This window comes from Cheilinus undulatus, linkage group 8, assembly GCF_018320785.1.
Source record: "Cheilinus undulatus linkage group 8, ASM1832078v1, whole genome shotgun sequence".
In the NCBI taxonomy this organism is placed as follows: Eukaryota; Metazoa; Chordata; class Actinopteri; order Labriformes; family Labridae; genus Cheilinus; species Cheilinus undulatus.
Window position 1 is genome coordinate 13,478,411 of NC_054872.1, and position 22,095 is coordinate 13,500,505.

General features: G+C 40.4%; 1 protein-coding gene across 1 annotated transcript; it reads right to left on the reverse strand.

The window, feature by feature from the left end:
• Nucleotides 1-1,824: 1,824 nt before the first annotated feature.
• Nucleotides 1,825-20,112, reverse strand: sall3a (spalt-like transcription factor 3a). The gene is made up of 4 exons (XM_041792818.1): nucleotides 19,794-20,112; nucleotides 6,596-9,745; nucleotides 5,942-6,276; nucleotides 1,825-3,353 (listed from the first exon to the last, which is right to left on the reverse strand). Exons 1-4 carry the CDS (start codon nucleotides 19,873-19,875, stop codon nucleotides 2,922-2,924), a joined length of 3,999 nt encoding a protein of 1,332 aa, XP_041648752.1. The 5' UTR covers nucleotides 19,876-20,112; the 3' UTR covers nucleotides 1,825-2,921.
• Between the last annotated feature and the right edge of the window lie 1,983 nt (nucleotides 20,113-22,095).

The following is a 22,095-nucleotide window of genomic DNA, read 5'->3' on the forward strand; positions in this document are numbered from 1 at the left end:
CATGGCCCTCTGTCTCTATTTTGTTTTGAACTATTTGGAAAACTAATAAAAATTTGGGTCATAGTAAAGACTGTGAAAATGTTTAGGTATTATTTAGACACCAGACACCAGTGGCACTGGGATCAAATGTTAACAAAATGTATGAAGCCTGTCTTGATTTGAAAGAAAAAAAAATAGGATTGATTCAATTTCAGAATTGTATAAATACCAAAACAAATTTTAATAATTGTAAAATACTTTCTTTAGGTGCTGATATAAACCACTACCCATCCTCATTAAAAAAAAAAGAAGAGAAAAAAAAAAAAGAAACGAGTTGTTTTCTACATTTAGTGACATGCAGAGCAATGCCAAAATGGAATTTGCTCCCAAATTATGTAAAACAACAACAACAAAACAAACGGGAAAAATAGCTTAAAAAATGACTCAAGGACATCATCTGCAACTACAAATTACAGTTAAACAATCTGAAAAGTGTCATGGTTGATAGGCCTTTAATAAAAATGTTGTTTTAGTTTACACTTTCTTCATTGTGCCTTCTGGCATCATCAGAGTTGCATTCAGAATGCTTTAAATTCAACCAAGAATTACTATGAATATGCGGACAATTAGCTATACCTGCATTGTTAATCAAACTGGTCTCATATGTTCCTGAAATCACATCAATGTCAGGGTCAGCAAATGAATATGCCTGCATGCCTCTTTTTAGTTCAGCTGGTGTATCAAAACACATCAGAGTGAGTCTTTAAGCTCTATATGATCATTCTGTAAAAATAAAAGCATATTAATAATTTTAAAAGAGTGCTGTAGAGCAGTAGTTCTTAACTGGTTAGCTTCAGGACCCACCAGTTTCAACCCCCCCCCGAAAAATAAACAATAGTGCATGTTTATTTGATTAATAGTGTTTCAGTCTAGATATTGGATGGAACAAACTGTTAGACTGAAAAATGAAACAGGACATTTACTAATGTCCCCATGATTACATGTCATTTTTGGCCAAATTCCAGAGATATTGAGAAATTACCTTGTTATCATGGGAAATGCTGCTTTGTTTTTGCAAAAAGGAAGATAAATGAGTTTAAATAATGAAAAAACATTTAAATCGAACAATTATCACAATAAAACAGAGTAAAATAAAATGTATGGGTGCATATCTACTATGAGCTGCAGATCCTAATAGAGTTGTTGCCACCTTTTTTTCTAGACACACATTTGTGACCCACTGAACAGATCTGCGACTCACTTTTGGGTCCTAAACCACCAGTTGAGAACCACTGCATTAAAAAGTTATCTTATTAGTTTTATTACTGCATTAATCCTTCAGCAGTCATAGTGAGGTTTTTATTAGTGCAGTTTGTCTGAGTTGACTTAAAAATTTTCCAGTTTTTATGGGGCCTCAACAGGAAAAAAAGTTGAGAAATGGTTCAGTTCATCTATATTCAGACAGGCCTTTGAATTTGTCTTCAATAAGGTCAATTGTTGCTATTATTATTTCAATATTATCAGTTTTTGTAGATGTACCGTTTCCTGTCTGTGTAGTATTAAACAGCAGACAGAATGTAAATTGTATTTTCACAATATACCCCAGGAAGAATAACTTCTAACTTATGCTGAGGCTAATGTGGATCCAAACAAGCAGAATAAATAAATAGATAAATAAATGTAGCTATTGATTTGATGATAAGACACGATGCAGACAAGGAATCCATCAAACACACACCTGTTCTCTCATTTTTATTCAAGAAGGTTTTGATTGAGTGATGAGTTTGCACTCTGACAAGTAGCACAGATGCAATAACAGAGAACCGACTCAGCAAATTGTAGGAGTGGTACGCTGAAAACAATGAAAACAGCATGTGATAGATAGCTCAGTCAAAAGGTTAACGGTAACTCACAGACAAAACGTCTTGTTTTTAAAAAGTGCATTCACAAACATGACAAATACTCTCAACTCATGATGTCTATTTTTATGTGATACAAAATATGCATACCTGTTTTAGATTTGTCTGTATTTCTATACATAGATATTTCTTCAAAAGGATCACTTCTTTTTTCTTTTTACAAAGGTTAAAAGCAGGGTTGTGGTCATAGCAGCTTCGGATATCTCTAGCCTCTTTACCATGTAACCAGATACACATAGTCTCAACAGATATCCAAATAAAACTCACAGATTTCTCTGTTGATCAACTCAAGTGACGTATTGTCTTTAGTGAAAGAGATATTCATCAGTGAAGCCTGCAGTTTAGAAAAGAAATGGATCAATAAAACGCTTGGGCCATTAAATATATTTTTGTATACCCGCTTTTTTGTCAATATCATAAATACTAAAGACACAGGACAATATTATAAGACAATGCTGGGAGACTAAATGTAAAGATTAAAATAGTTCAAACATTATTTTTTTCAAGTTTTCTAGTTCATGAAAAAACAAAATATCAGGCGAGCACAGAGACACTATTCTTCAGTCTTTTCTTCAGTCTATCCATGCCCCTTTATTTTGAAAAGAGCGTTCATACTCAACAGACAAAAGCCGTCTTTAAACAAATATCTTTTCAGTCTCAGTCCTGTCCAGATCAGATGCTTGCCCATCATTAATGAGGCAGGATCCTGGTTTTCAAAAGAAGTCATAGAAGCAGTCAAACATACTGATAAAAACCAATAAGTACCATGCAAATCTTGCAAGACGACATATTCTCAAACAAGAGACAAAGTATTCTTCGTATAGGCGAAATATCAAGTGAGGAGGGGGTGGGTGAAAGGCAAAGACTTCTAATCAATACTAAATACCATTTCTCCAAAACCAAACAAAAATATTTAATCTGTACATAATACATGAGTTCAGACTGTATCAGCAGTTTCTTTCCTTCTTATCAGACTCTGTCTTTGCCAAACGCCTACCTCAGGAATAATATAGAAAAGTCCTTTTAATTGATCCCAATCTCTTTGTTTTCCTCCATAAATCTGGAGAAGGGGCGGCCGGCCCCAACATCCATGCCAGCCTTCTCCATGCCCATCATGGGAGGGCTGCTGCCAGTGTGAACGCGGTCCATTCCTCCCGGCATGGCTCCCAACGAAGTGATTCCTGCACCGCCAAGGCTGACAGGGAGCTGCGTGATGCCACCGTTCTGTATCACAGAGATTTCATTGTTCTTCATCGCCAGTCCGTTGGTGATGGCTGCTGCATACTGGTTCCAGAAACCCGGGTCGACGTTCATGGCGCGAGCCGCCAGGTCCTTCTGGAACATCTCGCTGAACTTCATGGCATCCCCGCCCAGCAGGGCCATGGGATTCTCCACAGACAGCCGCCGACCCCGCCGAGCTGGAGCGTTGTTCCACATGTGTGTTCCCATGTGAACCTAAAATTAGAGACACAATAAAAGAAAATATAATGAGTGTGCCATGGGATGAGTCCAATCTTTGCACGTTAAAAAAAAAACCAAGCTCATGTTGTGTTAGTCATGTTTGCACACTGACGCCAAAACTTTCTATTTTTTTTTTCACATCTGTCCAAGTTATTTCAGTGGATGATTGATGATTCAAAACAATGTCTGCTGCTTCCTGCTTGCCCTGCCTCCACTCTCTCCCCCTTGCACTAAAACCTCCCCTTAAACACTGTGATTTGCCCGTGTAATATGTGGATATAAATGGTGGAACATAACTGTAAGTGTGCCAAAGTTTGTGCTCACAGCCATGTAACAGACTGGATTTAAAAAGTTGCTCCATCTCTCCAACTCTGCAAGGCGCTATGATTCATGAACTGGTGACATATGAAGCTCTCTGTCAGGACAGTTGAAACCTGTGTGAAACATCTTAACTCGTTTTTTCTTTGCAGTGCAAAACAATTTTCCATGTTCTATTGCTGTGATGGAGCAATAAAATGTTCTATACATTAAAATTTTGGCAGTGAGTGCAAATAAAAATGCACTGGACTCAGTATGCATGGTTTAAGTGTGAGGTTTTTATTTTCAGATTTTAGATTTTGTACCCAAAAAAATGCAAATGCAAACAGGAAAAAGCCAACATCTCTGCAAGCAATTAAAATTAAAGCTTGTTCTTTTAGCACCTAAACTTTATATCAGAACATATCTGGAAACATTCGGAACATCGTTAGATCAGTTGAAATTTTTTTGACCAAAAATATGACTAAATATGTTTGTTGACAGCCTTTTTGCATAAGAAAGATGAGACTTAAATAGCTAAAAAAGGGCCTCTGGTTATAAAACTCTTAAGAAAAGTAAAGCATTCTTCAAGAAGACCAAATGAGAATTAAAGGTTTGTGCTGGACTGTGAGATGTTCAACATCTATGATATCTATGATAAGTACAATCAGTCTAAACATAGACTGATAGTGCATTAATTTCAGTGTTTTACAGTTGTATTTATTTCACTATTTAGCTTATCAACTCAGGTGAAAGAGCAATATCTAGTCTACAGGTTATAAATAAAATGTAATTACTATATATTTACTGACACTGGACAAAATGTGTTCATGTTGTCACCAACTAAATCTAGACTAAAACTTATGGTTCAAAATGACTAAAATGTGAGAAAATGGAAAAAAGCAGTCATAACGGACACAGCTTTAAACGAACAGGTCACAACAGTGTAGCCGTAACAGCTTCATCATGTCTTTTGCTGATTTAAATCATTTAAAGATGTTATTAAAAATCCAAAAGGAAGGAAAAGGGCAGCTGAAAGTCTTTATCAGCAGTTTAAAAAAGTGTGTTCAGTCTTTTACCACTTAAACTGTGTATTAGAGGGTTGGTTCTCAACTGGTGGGTTGAGACCCAAAAGTGGGTCGCAAGGCCATTTTCAGTGGGTCGCCTGTAAACACAGTATGGGACATAAAGTCTACGATGTGCCTTTATTCTGAAGGACATGACTTCATTTCTTTATTCTGTTACTTTTTTGTTCCTTTTATGTCCAAAATGCTGAATTGTCATTAAAAATAATAGCAATAATTAAACATTTAAGAAATTTGGGTCACAGTTTGTCATTGAGGAGGTTGTGGTGGATCCTGACAAAAAGCAGTTGAGAATCACTGTATTAGAGCATATTTGGAAACATCTGGGACAACTTTTGTTCAGAGTTTATTACGTTGACCAAAATATGACCAAATATGTTTGTCAATGGCCTTTTTCAAAAAGAAAGACAAGGCTAAAATAGTTAAAAATGGATGACTGGTGATATAAACTCTACAGAATAGCAATTTTAGTTTTGTTCAAGAAGGCCAAATGAGATCAAAATGTCTGTGCTGGACTGTCAGATGTTGAAAATCAATATTTTCCTACTGTATGTATAACCTATCCAAAAATAAGCATGTTAAGCAGTAATATGAAGGTTTTATAGTATATACATTTCCCAATTTAGCTTATCACCTCACGGGAAAAATAAAATATTTAGTATCAACGTTTTGAAGAAATGAAACGTGATCATATTTCTATTGACTAAAACTGGGCTGAAATGTATTCAAGTTTGTAATCAACGAAAACTAGAGCAAGACTGAAGGATCAAATTACTAAAATGTCACTAAATTTAAAGAAGCTACCATAATTGACACTGATTTGAATGAAGAGATCACAACAGAGTTCCGATAACAGTGTTATGTCATTTGTTGGTTAAAGTCAATTGGAGATGTTATTTAAAATTAAATTGAAGTTATCTTGTTTTTTCATGTATTCTGTATTATATTTATTATCTATTTATTTAATTGTGTGAAATTAATTTGTCTATTTACTCATATCTATCTATTTCATTTATTTTGTTATTTATTCATTCATTGTTTTCATCATTTAATGGCTTGATAAGTGTGGCATCAACATAACATTTCTGCTTATTTGAGCATGAAACCTAGAAAGAAGAGAGAAAAAAATATGGGCTGTTCAGGAAGCCTAAAGTATTTTAAAGATTAGATTTTTTGAGAATACTGTAAATCTGCACATACCTTGAGATTGCCCTTAGTGGTGAAAGCCCTTCCACAAATGGAGCAGGCAAACGGTTTCTCCCCAGTGTGCGTGCGCTCATGGATCTGCAGTGCACTGGCTGAGGAAAAATTCTTCCCACACGATTGGCAGTTGTGCTGCTTGGGAGTGCGTCGTGGAGGTGGGGGAGCCAACATGGGGTTGATGCTGGGGCTCATAGTGGTCTGAGGTGCTGCAGCAGGAACCTGGATGCCCACTGGCAGGTGTGAGTTGTCGAGAGGCAATGACTTGCCATGTCCGTTCATTTCCATTTTGATCATGTTTGATGCAGTGCTGGCTAAGTTAGGAGTGCTCAGTCCTGGAGAGGAGGGATGAAAACAGTGAAATCACAAAGATGTAGTTATTCTGCAGACTTAGAAACTGGTAGCTGTGTGGAATGTGGTGATAGGGTTGTAAAACTTAAACGGAGTAGTTGATAAATTATTAGACTATGTCAAATGTAGATCATTCATTACTTTTTGACAATGCAATATAAATGTTGTTTTGTCCTATATTTGCATACATTTTATTGTTTAAATAAGTTAGAGTTTATACAGTTTTAATTGCAAAACAAATTGGTAGATATTTGAACCCTTTCCAATTACTTTTTTCCATTTCCGTTGATTTTGCACACATACCTCGATCTCTACTCAGGAACAGCATGTTGAAGTGGCTCTCCTCCTTGATAAAGTGCCTGCCAGGTTGAGTGGCAGTCAGGTCAAGGGCCCCGGTGCCTTCACTTGCAGAAAGCGGAGATGGGGTCTCTGATTTTTCCGACTTCACCGTTGCCAGGCTGGCTGTATTGTTCTCCTGGCCCTCCTCTGCCATCGTGGCACCGCTGTTATTATTGTTGAGTGTAGCAGGGGACTTGGATCGCTGGCTCTCAGAATGGCTGTGAGCTGGGGACAAATGCTGCATAGAGCCAGAGGACTCAGACAAAGCGGGGCTCCCCAAGCTCTGACCTTCAGCATCCCCCCCTGCAGACAGGGAATCAGTGGCAAAGCAATCAGTCTCTCCTCCGAAATTGCTGCCATTCTGCGTGAGCTTCTGACCAAATGAGCGACTCATGTTGGCGGTGGAGTCGATCATTTTCATCTGGTTCTCCATTGCTGCAATGCTGGACATGATGGAAGTTGGAGGGGAGCTCCCAGGTGAGTATGGTTTGGATGGGTCCAACTCTCCCTCTTTAATGTCAGCTTCATCTTCCATAGCTTGTTCCATTTCATCCAGAAGATCATCATCATAATTACTCATGGCGTCTAAGCTCTTCTCGTCAAACGAGAGGTCAGTGTCCATCTCCTGCAGGCTCTCAGGAACAGGAGTGTTGGGAATCTGCCCACCCATGTGCATTCGGATGTGCTGCTGCAGAACGACAGCATTGGTGAACTTCTTTTGACATATCGGGCAGGAGTGCTGAACCCGAAGTGGTGGTTTGGATCTGTGAACACCAAAGTGTGTCTTCAGGTTTCCCTTAGTTGTAAATGCCCGGCCACATATCTTACATTTGAAGGGCCTCTCGCCAGTGTGAATACGGTAATGCATTTTGAGAGCACTCTGGCAGCTCAGGACTCGATGACAGATGACACACTGGTTTGGGTCAGTCATCTTCTTGTCGATATTCTCAACAAGCTGCTGCAACTTTGATGTCTCTGAGGTTTGCATAGAGTCTAAGAGCCCCCCAAAGGGAAACTTGGCCTTAAACTGGTCTGAGAGCATGGGAAGGACTGGATGGGAGACGGGGTTGGAAGCAGAATTTGGGTTCGTGTTGGGTTCTGCGATCTGGCCACCATTGGATGTTGTTGTAGAGGTGACAGTAGAGGAGAGGACCACTTGGGTTACCGTAGTTGTGGTGGTGGTGTTCTCTCCTGGCCTACTTGAACAGCTTGGAGGCAGGAGAACACCCTCGGGTTTCAAGAGAGGAGGTGCATCACCTCCTAGGATTGGTTTTGGGGAAGGGGAAGTAGTGGTCATGCCAGAGTCAGTGATGATATTAGGTGACAAGGATGCACACTCGCTTGATGGTGGGGATGGTCTCTGAGGGGACCTGTTGAGTGGCGTGAGGCCTGGAGACTCGCCAAAGCCTCCCATCATACTCGGCAGCGTTGGCGGCAGCTGGAGCCCAACAGAGGTTGGAACTGTGGGCAGGACTGGCTTGCTGTCAAGCCATGTGGTAACAGGTTTTTCTGGTGGCAAAGACATCCCGTATGGTATGCCTGAGCTTGTGGGCACATTGTCCAGGTACTCTGGCACAGGGTAGGGGTTCATCTGAATATGTGGATACTTCTCTTTGTGCCTCTGGAAGTGTACTTTTAGATTTCCCTTTGTGGAGAAACGGTTGCCGCATATGTTACATTTATAGGGCCTCTCTCCAGTGTGGGACCGTAGGTGGATCTGCAGGGCACTGTCGCTGCCAAAAACCTTGGCACAGAAGCGACACTTATGCTTGAAGAAGGGGTCCTCAGAGCTGGGCTTTGTGTCAAACACGGACACATTCGGGGGCTTTCCCTTGCGGTGCTTCATCAGGGCAGAGAGGGGATCGAGTGCGTTGGCTGTGGCTGCTATACTGGCCAGCGGGTTGGGGAAGATAACGCTGCTGGATGAGCTGTGAGGTATCAGCGGTAGACTGGAGGCAGAGCTCAGGAGGCTGCTGTGGCTGAGTGAAGGAGGGGTGGTGGAGTTCCTGGGAAGAGTTGAGCTGCTATTAATGCCACCACCTCCTGTTACACTACTACTAGTGCTAATGTTGTTCGTCGTTGAGGATGAGCACGAGGGAAGTAGCGATGACAGTCCAGTACCACTTGGTGGGGGGAACACAGAGTTACTTGAGGATGTGTTAGGGATCGAAGAGGTCGACTGCTGACTGCTGCTTTGTTGTGTTTGAGAGAGGGGCCCTTCTATTGCAGAGGTCAAAGGTGAAGGGCCTTGACCATTGAGAGTGGCCGGCAACCTTACGGGCAGCTGATGGACTGGGGGAGCGATGAAGTTGTGAAGCTGAAGCTGACTTGCGACTGGGGGGACACATGAGGATGTAGGCCCCTGGCTTCCAGCTGCATTGCTGTGATGATGGCTGAGAGCAGGCTGTGAGGCCGACTGTCTGTTCATCAGAGCCACCTGACTGCGTATTTGTTCTATCAGCTGCAGCTGGTGTATCTGCTGCTGCTGGAGGGCCATCAATTGGTCCAGGATCATGGGAATTGCCATGGTGGAGACCCCGCTGCCTACCGCTGCTCGTACACTTTGTGAAAACTGGGCGACTGCAACTCGGGTGCCATGCAGAGTCTCCAAAGTGACGTTGGTGCTTGGCATGGCATAGCTCGTAACAGCAGAGGGGATGACATCGTTGAGCTGAGGTAGGGAGCTGTCTGGCTCTGGGGATGTCAAATCTCTGTCTTCAAGATCCATAGTTTTTTCAGGAGAAAGCTCTACCTCCATCTGCTCGTCCTCTTTTTCTAGGACATCGACCCCATTTAGGGTAACTGTCTCTGGGATGTCATCCCCCTCACCAGCAGGGCTGTGGCCGCCCTCCCTGGGGTCCTCGCTGTCAGCCTGCTCACTGGGGCAGCTGGGGACAGGGGAGAGCTCTGCAGGGTACTCTTGTGAGGGGTTAGGAGTGTCCTCATTGTCATTCACTATGAGCACTAGGGGGTTTTTGGTGCAGTTTTTTAAATGTTCACAGAAGTCGGACCACTTGAAGAATTCAGCGCAACACTTCTCACATATATGCGTCTCTTCGCTGCCGCTGCGGCTCTCGTTCCCACTGTCGGCGTCATCCAGCACATCACCTCGGGCTAAAACAGAGGGGAGGGGGGTGGTGAAGGAGAAGGGGGGGAGGAAAGAAAAGGAGGGAGCAAAAAGAGAAGAATTAATGAATAAATAATCAATAAAGAATCCACACATATTTTGCAGTGCAGTGCTGCAAAGATTTAACCTTTGATTTTTTTTCTCTCTTTTAACATAACCAAAATCAATATTCTTTTTATTTTTTTACTCTGAACAAATTGCCCTAGTTCACCAATTCTCAAGACCCAGGTTTGTGCATTCACACCCTCTCCATAGAGCCAGCTAATAATTTTCTTTGTGCAATCCATCAAATTATGAGGGCCTATCAATTGTGGATACTGCCGCTTAATGAAATTCCATAGAAGCTATTGATTTCCAATATTTCATACAATTTACAGCTGCCTCATCTGTTGGGTACAAATCAGGACTTTGATGGCCCCATTAGGATTCCCCTCTGCTATCAAGCCCAGTCATTTCCACCTGAATTTCAAATGCCTGGCCTTTTCATTTAGCATTGCAAAGGCAATCCTTTAGCCTTGAGTCGAAGCAGGGGACTCTAGAGCCAAACACTGTTATGACTTCAAGAAAACTGCATTAACAAAAGTGAGAGCCGAGGGCCCTTATACAATTCACTGTACCATTTTAAATATTAAAATTATTTCATTATGATCCACATAATTGCCAAACATCACTCTCTCTCCTTTTCCTCTGCATTTCTGTCCATCTCTCTCCCTTCCCCACGCTCTCAACATAAGACTCAACAAATTACATGCTAGTGCCATGGCAGCAAAGACTCTGATTAGTTACACATGTTTAATCACAGTTGTAGGAAGCCACTTCCTCTTCCATAGGCAACCATCAAGAGTCAAACAAGCTGGCGCAGGCTCCGAACATGGACCTTATTCACACCTGATCAAAACCATGTAAAAGCTGCTTCCCTTCCATGTTTATTTTTGTTGGTTTTCCGTGTCCTTATGTACATATTTCCTTTTCATTATGCGTAGGAAGTTATTTTTGCTCACTACCACAACATCCTGAGAGGACTTTTTTTCAGTCTCCTGTTCTGTTTACACTCAAAGGCCCAGGATATATCTGGGAATACAATTATTTATCTGGAATTTAAACAATTTAATATACAATTTACACTGTAAAAAATGTTAGGACTATTTTATAGCCTTTATTGCAAATAAAGGTGATTTATTCCATGAAAGATGGCCTTTTTAAAATATGCAGCTATAAAACAAAGTTAGGATGATCTAAGGTGACTTGATGTCTATTTAATGATGGACATTAAAACGAATAAAACAAGGCATAATTGATTAAGTTCAGCCTATACAGTATGCCTAACCAGCCTGAGCTCTGACTGTAGTAGATAAGGACACACAAAGAGCAATTTTCCCTCTACAATCCTTCTTTAAATACAACACAGTCGAACCTGAGCACATTTACCCTGCATTTATGTCTGACTATGATTCGTAGATGTGTAATCATGCCAGTCATACAGCTCTTACGTGTACTTTTAGAGGTTAAAACCGAGCAAGCTGAGTGAAGCAGACATGAAGAATTTGTGCCAATTACACTGAGTCATTAGTACAGAAATTCATCACTCCTCCTGTAATTTCTGCTCACATGGGAGTGAGCTATCAAGGTCTAAGGTATGTATGAATTAATAAGCAGGAGAAAGACTTTGGACAGGGTGCATGTTTTATCTTAACCTTTATGTTGTCAAATGTTATTGATAATAAATGTTTTTGTCCTTCTAATTACCTTAAAATAATAGTGATTGTTCTCTACCACAGTCTTTGCAAATACCCTTCATGATGAGTATTTAGAAGGCATTATGAAAGCTTCATAAAGATGTAAAGTGTTGTCATTGTGGGAGTCAGAATTGATGCACAGATGTTATGATCAAAACTCAAGCCAATTTTAATATTTTGGGTAAATTTTAAACTAAAACAAGGTGTAGTTTCATGAAAATGAGGCATATTAACTGTAAATTGTACAGAAAACAAAAAAAAAAAAATGTGTAAATGATGGCGTAAAATTGGCTAAAAAGCACTGATACAGAAGAAAGAAATAAATCACAAATATGCTTCATACTGGATTGTTCTCTTTCACATTATTTTTTTTGTAAAAAGCCTTCATGAGTAAAACTTCCAGTGCATTATGTGAGCTTTATAAATCTGTTTGTTGTCACTTTACAGGTAAGTAATGACCCTGAAGAGGTGTGATCATAACTGAAGCCAAAATGTAAAATTTCTGCCTAATTTGATACTAAAAAGGTTTGATTTTATGAAAATTCATATTGACTACAAAATTTTAAAAGAAAAGTTAAAATTGTGTTAATGATGGAATCAAGTTTGCTAAAAAAACACCAATACAGAAGAAGGAAATAAAGTTCACACATGCTCTATGATGGTGACTGTTCTCTATCAGTCTTTACAAATATCCCTTCATGATTATTACTTTTGATGCATCATAGGAGCTTTACAAACAAGTGTGGTTTTTCACTTTACAGGTAAGTAATGACACAGAGGTGGTTTGTTTATAACTAAAGCTAAAATTTAACATTTCTGCTACATTTGACACTTAAACAAGCTTTAGTTTCGTGAAAAAGAGGAAGATTGACTGTAAATTGAAAGTAGGGAGTAAAAATTGCAGAAATTATAGGATAAGGTTGGCTAAAAAGCACTGATTCAGAAGTAGGAAATAAATTACACAGACAGGGTCAGTTTGGACCAAAGAGGAAAACACATGCTGTCCTTTGAAGCAGTGGTTCCTAACTTTTTTTTTTTTCCCCCTTTGGGCACTCTTACTTGTGTCTAAGAAAATCCGAGCCCTCCGATAATTTTGGGTCAAAAATCGCCATCAATTGTAATTTTATTGTCATTCACATTCAAACAAAGTAACCCTAAACAAAAATGTTCTTACCCAACGACCTTTGTGGGAACTATTCATTCATGTTTAACTATGATTTAGCTAGTATATGGAAATCTTATTTTAACAGCCTCTGAAAAGACAGAGCCTGACATCTCTTGTGCCCCCCTAAGGAGGTCCAAAACTCTAAAAAATATATACTTCCATTATTAAAAGTTTCTCTTACAATAACGACGGCCAAAATAATTCACGTTTTTAGACTAAAACCTGATCAATTTCATGATAATAAATCTTAAAAAACTGTACATCTTGTAGGAATAAGTTGAAATAAAGCTGGCAGAAATGATGTAAGACAGAACTGGTCACACTTTAAAGCCCATGCTTTAAAAACAGTGAAACCATGATGTTCAATTTGACCTAAACTGCAAGGTCCAAAAGAACAAAATGGTTAAAAAAGGGTTGAGAGAGGAAAACGACTGAGAAATCAAAATCATCCTTGGCTTAAGTTTGTGTCTTCTCATGTTAAATTAAAACAAACCCTTTATTTCTTTTCAACCAGATATTATCTCCCTTTTACTCTACCAGCAATGAGTTATAAGCTCGGCATTAGAAATCATGGAAAGAAAGAAAAATCATATTTCTATGATCAGCAAAGACTCCAAAATCTAAAATCTAAAAGGGAAAAAAGGAGCGATTGATTGGAACCGTCTGTGACACGTGACAGCAGGCTAAAAATCTCCTTAGCCCAGCAGCGGACAGCAGGACTCATTTCCATAATTGGGGGTTGAAAGGTCAACACAAATGAGTAGGCATTGTGTTGAGCTGATTAGTTATTAGAATGGTATTACTGTCAATCTCTTTTATTCATTCATACAATTACAAGTGGGGGCCTTTGTATGCTTGTGACCTCACACTCACACACATACACCGACACGTTTTCCCACACACAAATTTAGAGTGATAAAAACACGCTGGTGAAGGGTGTGTGAGTGGAGATAAACACCTAAACAGCACACAACTGAACCCTACCGCCACTGGAGAACACTGGCGGTACATAAGTGATGCTGCGTTCTGAATATAAACCACACAAAGGCATAATTTTTCGTAACTATAAAGATGAGAAACTGCTGCTTTTCTTGCATTGAAATTGACTTCTTTGCCCGATTTGAAAATTGTAATGCATCCTGCAATTTACATTTTGTCTGCAAATTTTATTGACAAAACTGCCAGTTTTTTAATCGTATTAATCAGCAATTGAGGGATATCTTGTTTCTCACAGTTTGAATATTTTACAGTTAGAATCAGCTTCATTGGCCAAGTATGCTTTTGCAACAAGGAATTCCACTCTGGTTAGCTTTGCTCTCCATATAAAGGAGTTAAATAAAAACATAAAACTGAAAAAATTAATACTAAATTATAAATTTAGATATGTGAAAGCTCTTGTTAGATATCTTTCCTAGTATCTGCATTAATTGTAGAGATGCAAGGAGTGCAAAGGGTGCAAGGATGCTGAATAGACATGATCAACTAGGATAAACATATGCAATGATGTGGCAGATATACATAAGGTACATAAGATCGTTTACATTAATTAGTGCAAGGCATACGCAATATTAAAAGCACACAGATGAGATTTTTTATGCTTTAGTTAAAAGTTGCAAAATATCTGAATTGCATTCCCAGTCGCTGTGAAACAACAGGGTGCCATTGTGTTATGCAGCAGTGTAAAGGCGACATTTTGCAGTTGCTTTGTGTATGCAAGACAGTGAAAAAGAGCGTGCATGTGTATATATGTGAGTGTAGGGGGTATATTGATTTTCCCATAGCATGAGAAAGGAAGCCTGAAAAAAAAAATCCAATCATTCCTTTAAGAGTCTTCATTTACTGAGATGCAAATATTAAGCTGAACGTAGTCAATGGGGGGATTGTCGACGTTGAATCTGTGAGTGCGTTATCTTGGCCAGCAATCTTTGGCATGCTAACTGAAACCGCTAATCTGACGTATTATATCAGATGAGGTATTCATGCTTTCCACCAGCGATCCTGTGAGGGCCACAGAGCCGAGCATTGAGCCGAGGATTCGACAATTACAAATTGTCTCATTCCTGACAATTTACAGATTCACTTGATGAGCTCAGACAATGGCAGTGTATACGTTTACTTTAAGTTAAGGTAAGGTCACTGGTAGCTCATCATGATGTATTATTTCTAAAATATTCTACTCTCATTTTCTCTGGTAGTGCTGCTGAATTAATCTTACTGCAATTGCGATGCCAGGCTGTGCAACTGCATTATTGCATAAAAGGCTGCAACTATTTTTCTGTTAGGTAGTACATGAGAGTTTATAAAAATGCCTACAATAAGGCCTTTAGGTTTACCATAGTGGCACTATTGCACTTTGCAGAAGTGCCTTCCTTTTCGGAACAGGAAAAACTTTTTTGCTTTTAAAATAAAGTTACAAAAACTTCAGTTGAGAAATACACAGTTCAAAACTATCATAACTCTGCAGTTTCTTTGAATACCTTGTGTACCATTCAGGTATTATATCACAATTGAGATATCTTCCAGTACAATCGCAATCCTGCATTTTTGCAAAATCCTGCAGCACTAATTTCTGGGGCATTTTTCAAAGACAAAAAGAGAATTCATATCCAAAAACTCCCTATCCTAGCATTTTTTTTAGTTACAATTGCTCCGCCTTGTGCATTCTTCTCAAGCATCTTTAGCCCCTCACAGAGAGAAGCATCACTGTAGGTCCTGCCACAGTTGGGAGGGGAGGGTGGAAAAAGAGAAACAAGAGGCCTGCTGGCTTCAGCAGTGTCTGAATTCTCATAAGAGTAAAATTTTTCCCTTGATTCTTTGATTGCAAACCTCACAAGACTATTTTGTAATTTCAGTCTGTAACTTTTTATGCAATTAGCTTTGACACGTAACAATTTTGACAGCCATGCTGTGTGCTTATTGCAACATTTTTTGGTAATTTGTTTACTAGTACAAGAGAGAAAAGTCAAATGCATAATTTTCAAGTGTTAAATTAGTTTTAAATACTGACTATTCTTTAAAAATATTCACATTTTGCATTATTTAACCCTTCTTTATCAACCATGTATCTTTAAACATCAGCTCCCTTCAGAAATGACATTTTTCTGCGTGTGGACACTAAAGCCTCTGTGTCCAGCAACAAATAAATCATCTCCTGGAATGATCCCATGCATCCTCAGATCTGCAGAGGCTGGAGCGTTGTGTGTGTGTGTAAATGTGTATGTGTCACCAGTCACCGGCCTGGTCAGCCCTGCTGCAGAGTGGTACAGTCATATCTGCACTAACAGGGAGGCCTTTGTCATCGCCTGCAGATGTGGAGCAGCCAAAACATTAACGATTTGTTTGTGTAAGCATTCGCAATACAGTATTCAGTGACGGCACTCCGTCCAGATGACTGTATCACCCGTCAAGATGGCATATCGCTGTGTCCGAGTGTGAGGAAAGAGCTGGAGGTGTGTAAGGAGGCTTTGAGGTCTAATCTACGCTCATCCTCCGCAGGCCAAACACGTATTAAAAGGATATTACATCAAGATCCGTGCATGTTAGGTTTACACTGATTTTCAAATGAAAACTACATCACCACAGCATCATCAACAAGCTCAATAATCTGCTTCAAATTGCTCCTCCGTGACTCTGCTTTGTGGAAAAATCAAACTGAAAACATCAGAATTATTGAGACAAAATCATTCAAAGAAAAAAACAGGATCAAACTAAAGCTCTGAAGTTCTAAGTCTTGTTAGCTTTCTCCCAAAATCTGCTGTTTAAATTCGGCCCTCCTCTCAATCACAGCCTAACTTGTTGGTGTGCGTTTTCAGTGCTGAGTAGTAATTAAGACACAGCCATATTTGAGTGCCTTCTTGAAGACATCTTTGGCACAACAGTGTGGGTGGTCCAGAGGCCTGCACCCAATGGTGAGAGGGGATTAAAACAAAAGCCTAACAAAGCCCCGCTGCAGGGGGGCATGTTGTCACTGTCAGCAGGGATTTCCTCAATACATTAGATATGTTTGCACCTTATAACTCTCATTTGTCCAGCCTATAACATTATATTATAGCATGAGCACAGTTTATGAGGATTTAAACTAGTTTATCACAGAGAACATGTAGATTTATAAGCCAAAAAGTAAGGCATTTAAAGTGGAGACAGACTTTTAAGTCAGAACATCTTTTCTAGGATCTTCTCCATTGTAGACATGGAATTTTTACACCCAGTAATGTTGGGAAAGTGTGCTCTCTTAACCATGTTTAACCATGCATCTTCCTTAGCTGTATGCATGCCTCTGCCTCTCACTCATCCTGCATGCACACCTCCACATGCAGATGAAGCGCTGTTGAGATGAAAAGCTCGGCACTTCTCACTCTTTCTGGGACACGAGTAAGCTGCGTCCAAGGTCAACGGCACACATGTTCTAATTGTTCGAGGAGCTTGACACCTAACAGTAGGACCTGGCCAGTGTGAGCGAGACAAAGGTTAAGTCAGCCAGCTTTATACAAGCACTCCTAAGCAGACCCCCCTTCTCCTGGTCCCATCCTGACAAACACATGCACATCTACAACCCCCAATGCCCCAAGGGGGCAAGTGTCCGGTGGGCCTGAGGCGGAGATGATGTGCCAGACACGGGCTTGTTGGCACCTGATTTTCATGTTTCAGGGACATGAAAGACGCCCTCGCTGAGCTGCAGAGTGACACAAACCCACACAAACAAATGAATGAAATATTTGGAGAAAATCACACAGAAGGTGAAGCGTCTTATTTTCATGATATGCACCCTGGACAGATTGTCCTTGAGCACATCTGGATCAACACACAACCGCCTGACTTTCTCTTCACCAGCAGCCCAACAACATGTATAGATTTTAAGTCTAAATCAAGCAGCGACTGACAATTGGAACTTTTGAATTCCTTCGACATTATATGCAATGATTTGTCAGAGCCAGCGATCGATAGTGTCGTCACGAGCTGCAGCTCGGCACCAGGCAGCGGAGAATCCGATCATGCTGCAATGATACACTGACAGTGTGACATTTGTAGCCCGTGTGAGCATGTCTGTCTGTGAGAGTGAGTGAGTGAGGTAGCTTTGGATGAGACATGGTGTTATTAGGTTTATTTAAGTGTGTATGGGCTTACTGTGTTCTGCCAAAGGATTAGGATTGTTTCACTGCAACGTCTGTCCTGAAAACAAGCGAGGCACTATGGTGCTGCTACAGGAACATTCCACGGCCACTTCCAGTCACAGGCACGATGGCGTAGATACTATAGATTACCTACAACACTGTCTCCCTATATATGTGGGTGTATTTTCATTTTAAAAGGGCAGAAATGTAAGCTTCAGCAGATATGAATTTTACTCTAACTCTTCCCTTCATTTCTCTTTTCATTCACCTTTAATCTGTTTCTGCTCCACAACACAAATATAAATGCCTGCATATAGAATTAAGGAAATAAAGATAAAGTTTCTTTCTAATCTCCTGATCCTACAGGAGAGCAACCTGATGGATGCTTCTTCCTGACTGAAGCCTTGGAAAGATTACTCCACATTTAAAGAAACACGTTCACATTAAAATGATTAAAATGAGTATGATCAACTGTTTAAAAAGAGCCAAGAGTCATCGGTGTGATTCTCTCCACTCACGCTAACATTTCCCCTCACAAAAAGAGCTGCTCCCCTGAGATTACATCACACACTGCTATTGTAAAGAAGCCCTGCAAAGTGTGTGTGAGTGTCACAGTGTGTGTGTTGGCCAACATTAGCTTCTTGTAAGATATAAATAAAAGCAGAGATTTGCTGCCGGCTTTAAGGATACTAGGAAGAATTGCATCCTTCACAGTAATGCAGCAAAAAGAGGATGATTTTAAAAGTAAAACGAATTTTAGAGGTATTTTTTCAAGTTTTATAAATTATTAAATTACTGTCTCTTATTCTGAAGGTATAAAAATGACTTTTTCTGCTCTTAATATATTTATTTGTAAATAACATTTATTAATTATGCTTTAATATTAAAGAAATGTTGATTTAAAATATAAAAAAACACGTTTACAGCAGGATTTTTACATTAGATGATAAAATAATAAATTCCCTGCAGGTGTCATGTTGTCTTCTTAATTCCTGCAGCATTAATCTCAACATTAGATGTGACTCTAACTCTATAATGGTGCTTTTATTGCGCAGAAGGCTGAATTCAGACCGAAAAACAAAAACATGAATGAGCCTTATTCTTTGCACATGGCGAGGACGAGCTCTGTCAACCGATGTTGTCGACATTGTGCGCAAAAGGGAACAAATCAAGTGTGCTAAATTTATGTGAGGGGGGTAAACAAAAAACATTTCCATAACAAAACAAGGCTTCGACCTGCAACAGAATCCGCATTTTGCTCCTCGGAGAGGCAGACATGCGCTCAGGGACAAAAGACACTAATGCGTAATAAAAAAGGGAAATAAAAAGGTGAGGTTTTTAATTATTTAACTCTAAAAAATAAAAGCTGTGGGATTTATTCTAAATACTGTGGAGTTTTTAATTTTCTAATTCCAGCAGAAAATGTTTTATATGTATAAATTGTTTCGTCTTTTTTTTTTTTTTTTTTTTGGACAAATGTGCGTTTATTTGAACGTTTACGCACACGCACAAATGGTGTAAGATTTCCAAGAGTTATTTCAGAAAACAGCTCCGATATTTGACATAAAGGAAAATATTAAATCAATTCTTTTCAAACATGCCTCTCAAAAAGGCCTCCAGCACATCATAGAAAGGCTCTAAGTGTAAACTGCTGTAAATGAATGTATGCATTAGTTACATTCATCTTTAAAGTCATTTATCAGTCGTGCAGAGCTGCAGGTTGGACTGATGCTTCGGATAAAACAAACACAACTTCTTTTACGGGGACCCCACACTCCTCTGACCAATACGGGCACACTTTTGACTTCATAGCTGCATCATAATGGTTTTGTTTGGAATTTTTGCGACTCTATTTAACGCATTTATATGTTTGGAAAATTGACAATAATCCAAATAAAAGGGTCGAACCACTTTGGGTTCAAAGTAAAACTTCGTTAAAAAGCTTCTAAACAAAGTGAAATATTGAACAAAAACAGTGCCAGAGGAAGTTCAGAAGAACTTGAAGCTGATCAGGTCCACTCACCGTGCTCGGAAACCACCCCAGCTAGTGCGGGATCCTCGTCCGACTTGAGGTGTTGCGGCTTGGCTTGCTTGCGTCGGGACATGCTGCTGGCGTCAGTGCTGGCGATGCTTCTGCTTTTGCGCTCCGTGATGTCTCTGCGTTTAGCAGATACATCAGCGAAGAGCGAATGAATCAACGCACCAAAAAAAAAAGTTCGCAAATAGTCTGATAGCGGAGCGGGGAGAGGGAAAAAAATGTGATATTAGCCGGTGTCGCTGCTTCTGCCGCTGCTGTTGTTGCTGTGCGTTGGATTGCGCATGTCGGTATAATAATTATGATAGTGAATAATGCCTCGCGATTAATGGCACCGTGTGAAGGTGGGGAGGATTGGCTGGAGTCCAGCGGACGCGCATTGGATATGGTAATGAGGGACGGACTGAGCAATTAGCCGCTTCGCTCTCAGACTTTATCCGTCTCTTTTCTCTTTACTATCCAGCCTCCCCCAACAACACAACACAACACAACACACCAAATCTCTTGTTATGCCCGGCTCACGGGGCGGGAGGGGGGGGTCTTCAACAAGGAACGTCAGGCTCTTTTTTCCCCTCCTTTCAGCGGGCGCACCGACTCACAAGTGCTGAGGACTCTCCGCCGCGTTCCTACTCGAAGTATCTCTCATCTTCATCACTTTGACCTTTATCATCCCTCTTTTAACTTACAACTTCAGAAAAGCGTCTTCTCGAGCACTGTGACACGCGAGCTTGGCTCACTTCTCGCACTTTCTCTCCCTCTCGGTAACTTTGTTTTGAGGCTGAGCACGCACTTCCTTCAAAAGGAGACGCAAATGGAGCGGCGCTCACAGTGTCGGGGATGACAGTTTTTGTTGACTTTTTGGGGTTGTGGTTTACTTGAAAGCGGACAGGACGAGTAGCGGTGAATTGTTTCCAGTTTTCTTGCTCATGGTGCAGCTCCGCTCTCCAAACTTTGACGCGCGTATTCTGAGTCGGTGCCACGGCTAGCAAGTCCTCCTCTCAGTTACAACAAAGTCACTGAGCTCAAAAAGTCATTTATCCCGGGCAAGACAAGTCGCTTCCCTGTTTCTGCTCGCGCTGAAGTCCCTCTCGTCCTTCCTCCTCTTCCTCCTCGCCGTGTTTTACCTCCCGGTTGCGCCGTCCGCCTCGATGCGCTCTCCAAAAGTGGATTTTCTGGATATCTGTTGACCAAACGCTCACTCGCTGTTAAGTCTCTGAAGAAAAAGAGCCAATCGGTGTCTTCTCTTCAACTCGGCTCGCGCGCTTACACCGAAGCCAACTTTGTAGTTATCTTCTGGCAGCCCACGAGCGCAGTCGGTCTCTCGGCGTTGGGCATGGCTCTGTGTGTGTGGGGGACTGCGCTGTGTGTGAGAGTTAACCCCCAAGCAGAGGTTCAGCCCATTGCTTTCAGCCACCACTAGGATGTACCACCACGTTACTGTTCAATGGATCAGACTCCATGTGAACACCCAGATCTGACCTCCCATCATACAATATCTCCCAGCCGTCTGCCGGGACACACAGTCACTTTAATCTCACAGAGTGTTTTTCTTTTATGAGAGGGGAGAATTTGTGCTCGAACTGTTGGCTTTCAATCAAAAACGTGCAGCTTTATTTCAACTTTATGTCTAGTTTAAGAACATTTTACGCACAATGTCAAACCCTGGAAACGTACTTTATCGTTTGATGACAGTGTTAGACAAGACATGAGTGACTTACTGTAAAAATAAAAAAACATTTTATATCTCCCTTTAACACTCTTAGGCCTTTAAAGCATCATACTTGAACTATTCTTCTGTAAGCACGACTTTTCCTTTGTTTTTACGCGTGCGTAAAATGGAAAAAAATGATAAAGAAACGTTTTGCACCGTTTCCAGCTCATTTCAGACCAGAATTAACATACTGGCTCTTTGCTTTGCAAATTTCCATTTGCATTAAAATCCCCCGGAAGCATGGGGTCACATTAATGGGGGGAGCACTGAAAGGATTAAGATGCGCGAGGCCAAAGGAAGGAAGTAAATACAGGAGAAAAACCGTATGCGTAATATTAAACAGCACGATTTCCAAACAACGTCGAGGTGCTTTTGTGGTTCAAAACTTTCAATCAGATGGGTCTTTTAAAAAATGATTAATGTGCATTGAAATACTATCAGTATTTTTTCAAATATACAGAAAAATGCTACAAATTGAGGATTTTTGATGTTCAAACACAATGCGTAAATTCCTTTCTAAATTGGAAGCTATTTTACTGTTTCTGTTCATCCTGTGGATTCTTTTTTTTCAGTTGGTGG